Below are 16,947 nucleotides of genomic sequence, written 5' to 3'. Positions count from 1 at the left end.
TTCAAGTTACTTTTCAAAACCCATAGTGAAAAGAAGATCAAAGTTCTGCGAGCAGATGGAGGTGGAGAATACACATCCAAGATATTTGAAGAATTATGTGCAGAACATGGTATTGATCACGAGGTAACTGCTCCTTACACGCCTCAACATAATGGAATATGAGAAAGAAGAATATGCCAAAGTTCTTATGGGGTGAAGCAGTCACCACTGATGTCTATATAATGAATAGGTGTCCTATAAAGAAATTGAAGAATAAGGTTCCTGGAGAAGTGTGGGGTGGAAAACGACCATCAGTAGGTGATTTGAAGGTGTTTGGATCTATTTGTTACAAGTATGTTCCTGATGCGAGAAGAAGGAAGCTTGATGAATAGAGGGAACCTATGATTCTGGTAAGATATCTCAAAATTGGTGCATACAGGTTGTTTAATCCAATTAATGAGAAGATCTTGATGAGTTGAGATATTATGATTGATTAGAATTTTTCATGGTAATGGAGTTCTGGTGATGCAATTGACATGCCATTAATGAGGTATGGTTTCGATGAAACAAGAAATGAGGTCGAAGTCGAAGTAATTGTCGATATTCCATTTGAAGTCAAAGTCGAAGCAGATAATCGAGAGGGTGTGGCTAGCACAAGCCAAAAGACCTTAGAGAACTAGAGTTCTTCCAGCAAGACTTCAAGACTGTGAAGTGGTTGGTGATGATGAAGTCACACCAAATGAAGAATTAGTTCATTTTGCTTTACTTGCAGGTGCTAAACTAATCAACTATAGTGAGGCTTTAAAGAATAAATAGTGGAAGTCAGCTATGGTCGAAGAGTTACAAGCGATTGAAAGAAATAACCCATGGGTGTTAATCAAATTGCCATCACACATAGAAACTATCAAAGTGAAGTGGGTCTTCAAGTTAAAGCACAATGCTGATGAGTCGATAGAAAGACACAAGGCAAGATTAATATCTCGAGGATTTCTTCAGAGATCAGGACTCGACTACTCTGAGATATACGCACCAGTCACAAGATTGAAGATTGTCATATTGGTGGTAGCCTTGGCATGTATGCAAGACTGGCCGAAATTTCACTTAGATGTGAAATCTGCATTTTTGAATGGTCCTTTAGATAAAGAGGTATATGTCACACAACCTCTTGGGTTTGTGATATAGGAGGAAGCAAGGAAAATGTACAAGTTGTACAAAGCCCTTTATGATCTCAAACATGCACATAGGAGATGTAACACGAAAATTGACTCATACTTAGTCGAATTGAGATTTGTCAAATGCAAGTCGGAGTATGGTGTCTGTGTTTAGGTTGTGGCACAAGATATAACAATCATCTTCTTGAATTGGTGAGCAGATACATGAGTGAACTAAATGTGTCACTCATGAAGGCTGCAAGAAGAATCTTGCGATACTTAAAAAGATTAATAAATTGTGGAATTCTGTTTCAACGAGATTGTGAAAGCAAAGAAGCTACGGTTATTTACTATTCAGATACTGATTTGTGTGGAGATAAGAAAGATCAAAGAAGCACAATTAATCTTTACGATGTGAATTAAAATATTTTTATTACGGTGTGAATTAAAATCACATTCTTGATCGTATTAAGAATCACATCTAACAATTTTACTTATAATTGTTCACTTTCTTAAAAATGAAAATTTTAGAATCACAAATCTTAACAGTTTTCAAATAAAATAAAAAGTATTAACTTTAAGTATTTTTCAACGGTGTTTTTCAGATATGTTTCGATAAATATTAATGTTGCAATAACAACAATACTTATCATAACAACACTCACAACTACAATAGCAGCATATTAAAACTATGGTCAAAGCTACTTGCCCATTGTTTCGTCAGAACTTATTGCCCATTGTTTATTTACATGCAAAGGCACCTGAACACGTGAGAAGATACTATTGCACTTAGATACAGTATTTTTAGTCAGCAACAGTTGTAACGAACATGACGATGCATTGTTGCTTGGGCAGTATAGTCAACGCATTCTCGTACATAACGACACGTGAGGAGATACTTTTGTTGCATTAAGAAGTTTTTAGTCAATGGGTGATTATAGTTGGATAACTTACTGAAAGTGGCTAATTTTTTTTTTTTAAAAGACCAAATAAAGTGGCACACAAAGTGTCAAGTTAAGGCTATGACAACCACATGGTGTGTATAATGCCTTAGGGTTAATATCTAATAATTTTCTTTGTACACCTTGATGTTTACCTTTCATGTTTGATTCATTATCATATCCTTGTCCTCTCACATTTTTTTTTGATAAGCAATAGAAGTTATATTAAAATATGGCACTAGGAGTGCACAAATTAATACAAAGGGAAAAGCCGGAATAAACCGAACTTTTACAAGCACATTATTAATATCTAGACTAAGAGTTTCTAATACATTTTTTAATTCTTCAAACAATCCTTGACCTGTTGTGTCATAGACTTTCAAAAATTCTACAAAAAACTCTTCAATTTTTATTGGACTTGTAGAAACATCCACACAACGTATAATTAGAGTCATTTGTTCTTGATGACTTACATCAGGAGTACAATCAAGAATCACAGAAAAATATTTTGCTTCTTTGATTTTTTCGACTATTGCACTTTTGACTTCATTACCTAACATGTTAATCAATTCATTTTGAATCTTATGACTAAGATAATGGTAATGAATTTCATTATTCTTAATTCGTTCAAAATGTTTTTGCATGACAGGATCCCATTCAGCAATCATTTCAACAAGAGAAAGAAAGTTTCCATTGTTTTCCACATTAATCCTCTCATTTTTTCCACGAAATGCTAAATTTTGCTCAGCTAGATATCTAGTAACAGAAACTATCCTAAGTAATACATCTTTCCAATGCCTTTTTTCATTTCTTAAAAGCTCTTGAAGATGTTTATCAATTGTTATATTTTTTTTAAATCTAATTTGTAAGTCAATCCATTTACTCATGAAAGACATGTGTGCACCGCTTGATTCATGTTCTTTAAGCCTTTCATAAATATGTTTCCAATCATTAAAACCTTCATTTGCTAAGCGATTCATTTTACTACTTGTACCAAATAACTTACAGCAAAAACAGAAAACTCTATCCAATTCTTTTGAATAAACAAGCCAATTCCTATCTTGCTCTTCTCCATTAGAACAATAACGGATATAACATGATGATGAGAAATGTCTACCAAAAGTATCTTTAGGACCATTCACAATTGACACATCTCTTATAGGACCATTTCTTAGTAATTCATCTCTTAAGTCATTACTAAGGTTATTCCATGTTCTTGGATCATAAATGTCCAATAGACTAGACTCGTTATGTTGTTCATCAACATAAAAAAGGGATATGTTCATTTTCATTATTATAACCTTCATCATCAAAAATTTCAGCTTCATCATCATCATCATCATCATCATCTTTATTTTCATTATTTTCAACCAAAATATTTCGCTCTTCAACAATCCTATTTAGTTGTTCATTTTCTAAACTCTCAACTTCAAGGTTCAAATTACCTAGATTTGCATCATTCGAAATAGAAATTGTAGGGTGTTTTTCAAAAAAATTATGAATAGCACCCTTTTGAGATTTATTATCAATTTCTATTTGTTTCTTTCTTTTTCGTTTTAGATGACCAGACAATTGTTTTCTAGGCAACATTTCAAGTAATCAAAGAGATGGAACAATAGTACCTGATGTTGATTTTTAGTCTTCAACTTAAATTCTGATCAATTTGTTCCAAAAGCCTTTGAACACCAAATCAAACTTGATCTTGAAAATTGAAAATCAACATGAAACTTTTATAAAATTCATTGATATTAAAATTAATACCGTTGAATAATATTGACACAAAATTCATAAACCTTTTATAAAATTCAATAGATATTAAAATTAATACAATGAATAATTTAATTTATATCCACAAAATTCAATTGATATAGCTTTCATAATAATACCGTTGGGTACATATTAAATAATTTTCATACTGTTGGGTTACATATACATTGCATATATTCTAATATTATTTCACTTAATTGCTCTAAAACATATTGAATAAAAACTTTCCAAAACTTAATAATGCTACTTGAATTCAAAATTGGCAAGGTTAGAGATTCCTAACTTATATCAATAATATAAAATATTGTTTATATGATTATTTTAATTATTTTATTTTTAATTCCTCAATTAAATTTTGTAGTTATTAAAATTATGAATATATTAATTGATTTTATTCGACTCTATAATTTATTTATATAAGAAATTAAAATCTGGTATTAATTTTGACTTTGTAGTGTCCCTATAATTTTGTTAATCAATATTTTTTTAAAATAATTTCTAATAATTTTTTTTATATTAAAATATTTTCTTTGAATATATATATATATAGGGGGTAAAAAAAAGATTTTTTTGGTGCCACTAAAATTATGAGGCCCTGGACTCCCGCCCCGCGAGCCCGTTCTCAGGGCCACCCCTGATGGCACAAGATTTGATATGCCATAACCTATTACAAATAACAATATGTTCCACCCCACCCCAATACAAGATTTGTTGTAGAAAACATTCAATCCCCAATGCAAAGCTGAACACCCCCAACTGACAAGTATGAGCTGCAGAAACAATGGCATACAGAGATGAAACAATCACATGAATATTGAATGCCAAAATCGAAATATACTTCTTGACTGCAACAAAACCTTAACCTCTAATCAATAATAGCAAAATTTGATTAAAAATCTAACCAAACTCCAAAACCAAAGCTTATTGCCAAGCTCGAAAAGTGTCTCTAATGGTATAAATTCTAATTGGTGGATTAAGTAGGGCCTACAGTGTCACGTTATTTTAAAACAATTTATTACTCTTTTTTTAATAATACAGTTTTTAAAAAGTAATAATTGATTTGACAATTTTTATTCATTTACATTTATATTTAAATTTATATTTAAAAGATCAAGTAAATTTAATTTTTTTCGCTAAAAAGTTATTGTTTTAGCATTTTCCCAACTCACACTAGTCAAGTTTGTATCTTTTATAATATCCTAAACTCAATTTCTTAAGTGATGTGGACTACATGAACGTTACCATCAAAACACGGACCTGAATCCTCTCCTGTCGATATTTTGGTGTTGTCCATTCAGTTTCTATCTTAAACATTCATTAACATAAATTGTTCTTTCTAAAGCAATTTCATTTTTTAAAATTAATTCTGAACTATTGGATAAAAGGCACAAGAAACAGCAAGAGAAAAAGGGCAGCATGTGATCCATTTCCTCAAAACACTAACCCTTTAAAAATGATTTGTACATGAAATGTCAATAGGAGGTCTTGAATACAAAAAAATTATACTATCTCCGATCTCATTTATAAGAAAAAATTTCCTTTTTAGATACATGGAATAAATAATGTATTTGGACAACATGTTATCCAAATACATTATTTATTTAAGGGTTAAATATGTTTTAGGTCCCTGTAAATAACCCAAAAAATGCTTTTAGTCCCTCTAATATTTTTGTTCAAACAATGGTCCCTCTAATATTTTCCGTCCCTATTATGCATCCCTGCCGTCAATTCCACTTAACAGAAGCTGACGTGGAGCTTGACCTGGCATTTTTTTAATTTTTTTTTAAAATAATATATGCTGATGTGGAGATTAAATTAGTAACTAAGCAATAAACCCAGCTGCCTGTAACGTTTCATCTTCATTCCTCTTTCTTCTCAAACACTCTCTGCTAGGGTTTTTTTCACGAAGAGAAGGTTTGTTCTCCACCACTTCCATTCATTTATGACAACAATCTTCAATTACTATATATGATAACGACATCTCTCCACCACTAACTTGATTTGTATGTAATGGTTGCAGTAACGGTATTTTTTTTCTGCGCACGACATCTCTGTGGTCCCAAACACGGGTTGAAAGGTGAAAGTGCTGTGGTCCCTCAACATTGAATCCCAGGTAGGACCAGTTGTATATTACTTTATTCCCCTTTTATAAAGCTCTGTTTGGTATAAAAAATGTTTTTCGTGGGTCCTTAGTTTATTGTCGTTTTCACTGTTTTTTTAGGGATGGGTACATTTAAGGTAATATTTTACACTAAGGGTGCTTTTGCAAAAGAATCAAATCTGACATACAAGGGTGGGGAAGTTTATGCCTTTACTGGTCAAGACACAGGGTCGTGGTCGTTTTTTGACTCATGTGACTTGGTTATGTCCATGGATCCTGGTTTTGACTACAAAAAAGTTAGGATGTGGTGGAAGCATGCTGATGGTAGTCTAGAAAATGACCTCAGTCCATTTAGGGATGATAGTGATGCTTTTGAGATGGCTGCTTCAGTCTATAATGGAGTAGGTGACATTGAAATATATGTTGAGCAGATACCAAGCACAGGGGATGCAACATTTATGGAGAATGTAAGGAAGAGGAAGAAGGGCATAATGGATGAAGGTGATGATGAACCAAAGGGTGATGAGGGTGATGAGAGTTCCAGTGATGAGTCAATGAAGGATATTAAGTTTGAAGACAATGAGGAAGAAAGGATGAATCCCTTTGATGAAGGTTTTGATGAGGGTTTTGAAAAGGATGAACCCAATAAGCAACCTAGAGCAAATGGTCCAGATGTTGCAGGCTCTAGTCAGTGTATGAATCCTAGCTTGATTACACCTGAAATGGGTAAGGAACATGTCATCGAAGATGAGTATTTGACTGATGAGCTTGACAGTGGTGCTGAAGATGATAGTGATGATGATAGGCCTAGGGTTGTTAGGTATAATGAGGAAGATGGTGTAAGCAAAGATTTTAAGTTCAAGGTAGGCATGGAATTTTCATCACTTAGTCAGTTCAAGAGTTGTATTCTTGAACATAATGTGCTGAATGGGAGGGATGTCAGGTTTGAGAAAAATGATGCAGTGAGATGTAGAGTTGTTTGCAAGGAGAAGGGACAGTGCAATTACACTGTGTTGTGTAGCAGAGTGTTAACATCAACTACATTTAAGATCAAGACATTGTTTGATAAACACAAGTGTGGAAGACAATTTTTTAACAAGAGTGCAAAAGCTGAATGGGTGGCAAAAGTAATTGTTGATAGGATGAAAAACACTAGCAAAATGAAATTGAATGAAGTAATTGAAGATGTAAGAGTGAGATTTGCAACTGAAATCCCTGGATGTAGGGCATTTAAGGCTAGGCAGATTGCTAAGAGGGTAGTTGAAGGGGACTCTAGCAAACAGTTTAGTCTATTGTGGTCTTATAGGGCTGAATTGAGAAGGGCTTCCCCAGGAAACACCTTCAAGATGAATATACAAACTCCAGGAACAGGTTTACTACCAAGATTTGAAAGGTGTTATGTGTGCTTTGATGGAACAAAGAAAGCCCTGAAGTTGGCTTGTAGGCCTTTTATTGGACTAGATGGATGTCATCTAAAGCACAAGTATGGTGGGATACTGTTAATAGCTGTTGGGAGAGATCCAAATGACCAGTATCTACCCTTAGCTTTTGCAGTGGTGGAAACTGAGTCAAAAGACACTTGGAGTTGGTTTATGGAGCTGCTACTTCAAGATATTGGTGAACAAAGATGGTGCTTCATTTCTGACCAACAAAAGGCATGTCTATTTTTTGGCTATACCTCATTTGATTGTCTTTCCTTAATAATTATATGTGGTAATGGTTTCATTGTTGTTTCAGGGTCTTGTACAAGTTTTTGAGGAGCAATATCCAGCTTTTGAACACGGGTTTTGTGTAAGGCACTTGTATGCAAACTTTAAGAAAAAGTTTGGAGGGGGAACCTTATTTAGGGATCTCATGCTGGCTGCAGCAAAGGCTACTTATGTGGAGGCTCATCAACAATTCATGCTCAAGATCAAAGAAGCTAACAATGATGCTTTTGAATGGTTGGAAGCAATCCCAAAAGCTAAGTGGTGTAAGCATGCTTTTCCTCTGTATAGTAAGTGTGATGTCTTGATGAATAATTTAAGTGAGTCCTTTAATGCAACAATTTTGCTTCAAAGGGATAAGCCAATCATAACTATGTTTGAATGGATTAGATCATATCTAATGGGTAGGTTTGCAACCTTAAGGGAAAAAGTAGTTGGGTATAAGGGTAGAATCATGTCTAAGCCACTTAGGAGGTTAGATAGAGAGATTGAAAAGAGTGCAAGTTGGACTGCAACTTATGCAGGACAATTGACCTTTCAAGTTACACATGTAATGTTTACTGATAGTTTTGTAGTAGACTTGGCTAAGCACACTTGCTCATGCAATTATTGGGATCTGATTGGCATACCATGTAGACATGCCATTTCTGCCATCCATAGGAAAGTAGATGATCCCATTGATTATGTACATCAGTGCTATCACAAATCAACTTATGTTAAGTGTTATGAGGTGGGCATCACCCCTTTGAATGGTCAAAACAAGTGGCCTAAAACAAATGATCCTGTTATTTTCCCTCCAATGTTCAAAAGAGGCCCAGGCAGACCCAAAAAACTAAGAAGAAGGGATCCTGATGAATCAAATGCAACCAAGTGGAGAAGATCTAATACCACTCATAGGTGCAAGATATGCATGGAGTATGGTCACAATAAAAAGACATGTAAGAAGAACAAACAGATTGTTCTACATAGCAACCCAAATGTCAATGAAAATGTGGTCCCCACACAAGCAAGTCAAACTGGAACTGAGCAACCTAAACCAAAACCAAAAAAGGTTAGTGTTATTTATTGAAAATATGATTGATCTATTTTATATGATTTGTCTTGATTTGTTCTCTTGTAATTGTTTTCAGGGAAGACCAAAAGGATATCTAAATAAGAAGGGTAAGGGATCTAAGGTGAATGCCCCAAGTCAAGCATCTGTACAGGTTCCATCTGCTGAACCTCCAATTGCTGAGGCTAATAATGAAGTTCATGCTGAGGTTCCCACTGCTGAGGCTCCCACTGCTGAGGTTCCACCAACTGAGGTTCACACTGCTGAGGTTCCACCAACTGAGGTTCCAACTGCAGAAGTTCCTACTGAGTCTGCACCAAATAGAAGACAATATCTAGATGAAATAGATCCAGATGTGTTGGATGCAATTCTCAATGATATCAACAATGAGGAAGGAAATGTCCTTGACATTCCACCACTGAATGTTGATCTAAGTCCCATAAAAGAGCAGGCTGCACAAAAAGCTGGCCCAAAGACTTTTTTTGGGTCTGTACCAAAAGTAAAAAAACATCATGTGAAGCCAGCTTTTAAAGATCCTGTAAGTGTCCTAGATTTGTATGTCTGCAAGCAATTTAATAATGTTGTTACATTCTTCTTCTGCTGGAAATTTATGTCTATGTAATTTTAGGTGGAAGCTCTCAAAGAGGCAAGAAGGAATTATGTGGAGCCTACTGATGGTAAGGTGCAGACTAGCAAAAGAGATGGACAGGTGCAGTCTATCAGAAGTGATGGAAAGATGAAGTCCAGCAAAAGTGAGGGCAAGGTGCAGACTAAAAAGACTGAGGGGCAATGTGCTAAGGTGGAGTCTAGCAAAAGTGAGGGCCAGGTGCAGTCTAGAAAGAGTGAAAGACTTAAGAGTGTGAAGACTAAAAACATCAAGGGACCAGGACAAAAGTTTGATGATCCAGTTGTGATCCATGATGATTCTGAACCACCAGTCGTGAAGGGTATGAAAACCTGGGAAGACATTCAAAGAAATTTGACTCAATGAGGAAACTATTTAGATCTCTTTTTGTAGAAGTTTGGTGTTGACAATTATGTAACAGTTACAATCTATGTTTGCTGCAATATTTTGGCATATGCTTGTAATTCCTATAGGTCTTAAGTTGCAAAGTTGTTTTTTGTTGCAAACTTCCTTTAGGCCAATGTACAATATCAGTCCATTTAATGGATTTGTTATGGATTTAATGATAAACATATGATGACATTTTGATAACTTTTGTTGAATTTCAAACAATAATTCATTAAACAGAACCTTACATCAACAATAATTCATTAAACAGAACCTTACATCAACTTTAGAATTCATCCTTCATAAACAACAATACAATAAACATAACTAAATCTTACAAAATGACATAGGAACTACATTGCCAAAGACACAATTATCTATTCAAATCACTAATGATATAATTCAACAATTACATTTGGACAACACCAACACATTAATCATAATAGAACCCAACAAAAGCATCATCTTGATTTTTCCACACAATGCCTCTGATTTCAACTTTCCTTGCAGCTTCATGTTCTTCTTCTTCGAGGCTTGATACTTCTCTCTCATCAATTCAATGGTCTCCAATTCCTTTTGCTTGTTGACATCTACAGATTCGACACCAACATCGTAGTCTTCAACCATATCTTCGTCCCATATAAATAAATCACATGTATCTCCACTCTGCCAAAAGGGACACCTCCAGAAGAGCCTACCCCTGTTTCGACCATTCTTGCAAATGTATGAAACCATTCGTGCTTCACATCCACACTTCCTTACTCGCCTGGAGCGAACAGAAGCCGACCCACTATTAGGATGTGAAGCCTAGTTTCTGGAAAACGACATGAGAGAAGCAGACGATGGAGCTCGATTTCTAGAGAAGATGGAGTTTCAACTTTGTTGGGAACCCTAGAACGTCAATTTGGGGAAGAAGAAGAACAGGGCAATAACGTGATACTGCAAGGGGATGTAAATTTATGCTGCTACATTGATTGCAAACGTGGAAATTACAGCTGACGTGTTTATTAAAAAAAATGCCAGGTCAAGCTCCACGTCAGCTTCTGTTAAGTGGAATTGACGGCAGGGATGCATAATAGGGACGGAAAATATTAGAGGGACCATTGTTTGAACAAAAATATTAGAGGGACTAAAAGCATTTTTTGGGTTATTTACAGGGACCTAAAACATATTTAACCCTTTATTTAATGTATCAATAAAGAGTACTTACAACTCCTTTCATCTCACAATAAGTGTTCTCTTTGAGATTTTCACATTTTTTAAAAGGACAATGCTAACTAGTGCCCCGGGGGCACTGGATAAGGATCACTAATTACACTATAGATTCATTGATATTATTTAAAAAAGAGCTTATTAATAGTATTATTTGAGACCAAAAATTAAATAAAATTGAGCCATAAAGGAAAAAATTAAGACGTTACATATTATATATTACTCCGTATTTATTACTTTTCATTTTTTTCATTTTTATTTACGGTTGCTTTTGCATATTTCATTTTCAATGCCTAATATTTTTTAATTACAAAAAACACTACTTTTCCATTTCATATTTAAAAAAATATATTATGGATAAAGTGTTATCTTATTTTTTTATATTTCATCATAATATTTGAATCTTTACATTGAATTTAAATTTTTATTTGATTTTTTAGTTATTATTTTACTTTTCTTGCAATATTTTAAGAGTTTTTAAGTTTGTTTCTAGTAAATTATGTTCTCATATTAAAATATAATAATATTGAAATAAAGTTATGAAAGAGAGAGTGAACAAAATTAATTTAAGTCAATTTAATATTTAAATATGTGTAATCATCATTTATTTCAAAACAATAATAATTTAATTAAACATCATTTAATACTCCTTATCCAGTGCCCCCGGTTAGCAGGACCCTTTTTAAAATAATGATTAATTATGTTAATGTTAATGATAAAATAAGTCTCATTTACTAAAATAACCTTATTAATAATAAGTAGTGGAGTAATTACATGAATTAAAATAGAATAAATAAGGGTAAATTAGTGGAAAGACATAATAAATAACATATTGATATTCTAAATAGACAAATAATTTGAGACAAATAAAAATATGAAAGATGACATCTAGTGTGAGACGAAGCAAGTAATAAAAAAAAGAGAGGTGCTGGCGTAGCAGAAACAATAATTATGAAGGAATGAAGAATAATCCGAAAGCATTTTACAAAACTCAAAACAAAATACAATAAATATGTATATATATATATATATATATATATATATATATATATATATATATATATATATATATATATATATATATATATATATATATATATATATATATATATATATATATATATATATATATGGGGACGACTCAAGTGAGTTGGTTATTATGAGAAATGAGAACAATGAATCACGGCCATTAAATTTTGATTTTGTTGATTTTAATGGACTTGATTGGTTTCTCTTTCTAAGATCCTTAATATTTATTTTAAATCAAGATAGAAAGAGAAACCAATCAAGTCCATTAAAATCAACAAAATCAAAATTTAATGGTCGTGATTCATTGTTCTCATTTCTCATAATAACCAAGTGTTCTCACTTGAGTCGTCCCATATATATATATATATATATATATATATATATATATATATATATATATATATATATATATATATATATATATATATATATATATATATATATATATATATATATATATATATATATATATATATATATATATATATATATATATATATATATATACTCCAAGAATAAGTGTTCAACACTTACTCCAAATCATAACCATTGATTATCATTAATCCAATGGTTTTAATTAAAGTTTTATATAGAAAAATATTTCCAAAAATAATTAGATTAAATGATCAATTAAAACCATTAGATTAATGAAAATCAAGGGTTAAAATTTGGAGTAAGTGTTCAACACTTACTCTTGGAGTAAATATAATCCTCCTCCTCTCTCTCTCTCTCTCTCTATATATATATATATATATATATATATATATATATATATATATATATATATATATATATATATATATATATATATATATATATAAGTAACTTATTAGTTAAGCACAGGGGCGGATGTATGTACATTAATATGGGGGCTTAAGCCCCCACCATCTAATTACCTCTCTCTTTGACAATGCTAGTATTCTTTCTCACTGTACCAAATTTAGAGAAATTTGCCCCCACAATTTTTCTATGATTTATCCACTCTATCACACTTTTTCTTATTCTTTATTCAAATAATTATATCTTATCTTGCTGTTTATGTGTTTGGGTCTTTTATATTTTATAAAATTCAAACTGAGCTATAGAATTTTATTACTCTCTTTATAATTTGTAAAGTAAAATCTTACCTTCCTATTTTTTTCCTTACCTAACCTACCATTCACTTAAAAAACTATGAGATTATATTGTCCAACACATTTTCTATTGGTTACAATTTATAGAAATTCAAATAATTTAATAGATTTCATATAAAATTTTAACTAATAGAAAGGGAATGCGTTAAAAGACTATCTTTTTAACATTATTTTACTTCTATTTTATTTTTTCTAGTTTTATCATCTTCTCTTTTTTTGAGTAATTACTTTCATCTATTTTTCAATTAACAAACAAATATATAGTTATTTTATGTTGTTTACATAAACATTTACATCTATTAAATCTTACTTTAAGATTTTTATTTTATTTTTAATGAAACCATAATATTAATTCATCAAAATATATATTTAAAAATAATTGAAAATAATTTTAATTTATTAATTAAAATAATATTAATGATAATTTTACAAGTGTCATTGAATAAGTTTAAACTTTGTATTTTTAATTTACAATATTATAAATTCTTTTTTATGTAATAAAAGAAATTTACTATATCATTTTTTTTGCCCTCATTACACAAAATGTCTGGATCCGCCACTGGTTAAACAATTAACTATCAATAACTAACCAACTGCCATTAGTAATTAACATGTCTTTAACAAACTTAAGAAATTACTCCCTCTGTCCTAAAATAAGTGTCACATTTACTTTTTAGGTTCATTGAATATTTAATGTATCTAGTCTGTATACAGATTAAATACATTAAATATTCAATGAACCTAAAAAGTAAATGTGACACTTATTTTGGGACGGAGGAAGTAATTGATTTATGGGAAAGACGTTATTCTTACATTTTTTCCTTAAGAATACAAATTTATCAATCTTCATAGTTTTTGAAAAATCATAAGCTAATTGCACATCACTAGAACAATATACACCACACCAGTTGTAACACCCCGTACATTTATGTCTAGAATAATATGTAGTGATGTTATAAATGGTACAAGAAACATACATAAGCGATAAAGACAAGAAATTAAAATCATATACAAATCAAGTTTCCCACTAAATGTATATAATCAACTTGTCCTCAACAATGCACAACGGAAAGATAAATTTGATTAGGTGATCCTGCCATCTGCTTGTCCACAGGCTTCAAGCAATCCGTCAAGCAATATGCCTACTTCTAACCTGTTCCTGAAAAATATTAAGAGGATTGGGGTGAGATTACTAAATCTCAATGAGTTCTCCTATCTTATGGGTTCACTCGGTCCTACAGGGTGCATACAATCAAACGGATTCACCGAGAATCCGGGTTTTCCTCACGGCTAGGTACAAGTACAAACAAGGTAACGCCACCATTGGAAGTCCCATAACTATCCGATGAAGCAACAACAACAAGCACAATCCAAGTATAAACAAATATGCAGACCCGTACCCATGTACGAGGAATCCATGAGTAAGTTTACTTGCCTGCTACATAGACTACGCATCCACACCCTCGGTGAGTTACCTCTTGTGCCTACGCGTCAAAAGACTTGCACATGCACACCGCTAGATGAAACGAATCATTCCTACATGGAATTCCATCCGCGACGAGTTTTCCTGTTGTAACCTTGCCTAAGTGGCATCACAGCCCCATCAATCATCTATACGCAAATGCGTTAAGCGCTAGTGCAAATACGCCATAATGACTACACAAGCCCACCGGGTGAAAGCCTAGTGATTATCTACGTGACATCACTAGAGGTGAGTTTACTGAAAAGTGCATCCTATATGGTACCACTACCTCATCATACCAAGCACGCAAATGTTTACATGCTAGAGGAAACGCCATAGAAGACCCTCTCAGCGCATCACAATGGTAGCTCAGGTGCGTAAGACATACCCAGATCACACAACAAGGTATCCAAGATCACACAACAAGGCACGGACTAAAGATCACACAACAATTGTCGTGGTCTTAAGCGATTTACCCTCTATTATCCAGGCCTACTCCGATTCAAGCATATATACACATCATTGAGACCACACAACACGGTATAAGCCATCACACAGGCAATCATATCTGAATGTTCAACCGGAATAAACGGGAAACAATGCATAATTATACATAATATTACATGTGATTCATACTCATTCAAACATGCATACCAATGTCATAACAATAGTGTAATCATGCACTCAATCATCATAGAAACATATATTTAATCAATTGATTCCATGATAATTCTCAATCCAAGTCAAGAGGCTTTCGGTTCCCAATTCGGAACGAAACTGCACTCAAGAGGGAAAAGTATAAATTATGCATCAGACTAGTTCGCTATGCGAATTTCTGTTCGCTACAGCGAACCCAAACAGAAGCAAAAGCCTCCTAAGTATAGGTTAGTTTGCTACACGAACTGCCAGCGAAGCCCCGATTCGCTAGAACGAGTAATTCTCAGAAACTCCCAGGACCTTTCGCTACAGCGAGCCAAAGTTCGCTACGCGAACTCAGCAGCATTCAGAAAAACCAAAAAACGCAAGGTACATAACCAGTCCCCAAATTTCTAACATGCATTCACCATGAACGTTATATAGTACGAAATTGGGTTAGTTATAGATAATATTTCATCAATTGTAGCATAATCAAGGTAAACACCCTGGCCTAAGTTCAACACAAGGGTAACATCTTATAGACATAAACTCAAGGCTATTTAGGCTTATTCCAATATCATGCAATACCTATTCATGTACCATAATTTATCCCTGAACTAAAGGTATGGTTTCTGAGCAAGAACACAAAGAGCACTAAAGACCTTTCCAACGCTTCCGACGGCGCTCCGTTTCGAGTTGTAGAATTCAAGTTATGACCATTTTAGTGAAACATAATTCTGGTGCAGTCTGCAGGCATTCGCTAAGCGAACACAGAGTTCGCTTAAGCGAACCTGACAGTGCAGAACATGGATTTTAGGGTTCTAACATCCATTTTTCCATCCCAATGCATCACCCATCATTTCCAAACACATATCAGTATTCTAAATAGGTAATGGCATCAGAAGAACACAATTTACATCAAATGATCAAGCATGCAACATTGTTATCTCAATCAAACCCATGATCATGCAAGATTCCCTAAATCCTACCGACATTCCTAACTATGGAACTCACCTTAGAGATGATGAAGATTCTGACTTCTATGCTTGGGAATGGAGATGATGATGCTGACATTTATCCTTGATTATCCTTCTTGTTCTATGATCGGTCACCATTTCTATTAAGTTTCTGTCGTTTATCCTGCAAAAATTCATCATTTCGGTAACACATTCGGTTGTTTTATTGCTTTTATGTTAAGTTCTTCATGCTTATTAATTTATAGTATTGCATAGCATTTTGTTTAAAGTGTATATCAAAAGAGCATCTTTATGCCTTTGTTTGGTAGTGTTAGTGTTTCAGGTTGATGTGTTTGATCAGAGGAAACAATGGACGCAATTAGGGGACTTTGGAAGGCGGAGAGATGGAAGTTTATGAGGAATCAGGAGGAAAAACACGGGCACCCGTGTGAAAAAACACTGCCTGTGTGGAAAAGCCAAGGGAAAGCACAAAAAAGACATCAAGACAGTGGAAAAGCACGGGCACCCGTGTGAAAAAACACTGCCCGTGCTTTTAGGCCTAATGCAAAATTCCAAACCACGTGAATCAGAAAATAAACACGGGCACCCGTTGTTTACGGTGATTTCCGGTAAACAAACGCTAGTCTTCCAAACTATAATAAATATGATTTGGTTATTCGCAGGATCGACTAGATTGATCCTAGGACATAGTCGAAAAAGGTTGTTATTGATGATAGTTCGAATTATGTCTATGGTTGAATTGTTCTCGAAATAAGAAATATTTAATCAAAGAAATAAAGATTAGCAATCA

General features: G+C 33.3%; 1 protein-coding gene across 1 annotated transcript; it reads right to left on the bottom strand.

Annotated features, from left to right (window-relative positions):
* Window positions 1-2,262: 2,262 nt before the first annotated feature.
* On the bottom strand, window positions 2,263-3,363 carry LOC131619360 (uncharacterized). Its single transcript, XM_058890465.1, has one exon. It carries the CDS (start codon window positions 3,361-3,363, stop codon window positions 2,263-2,265), a length of 1,101 nt encoding a protein of 366 aa, XP_058746448.1.
* Between the last annotated feature and the right edge of the window lie 13,584 nt (window positions 3,364-16,947).

The sequence above is a fragment of the Vicia villosa genome, linkage group LG7, assembly GCF_029867415.1.
Source record: "Vicia villosa cultivar HV-30 ecotype Madison, WI linkage group LG7, Vvil1.0, whole genome shotgun sequence".
Taxonomy (NCBI): domain Eukaryota; kingdom Viridiplantae; phylum Streptophyta; class Magnoliopsida; order Fabales; family Fabaceae; genus Vicia; species Vicia villosa.
This window is presented reverse-complemented; position numbering and strand designations above follow the sequence as displayed.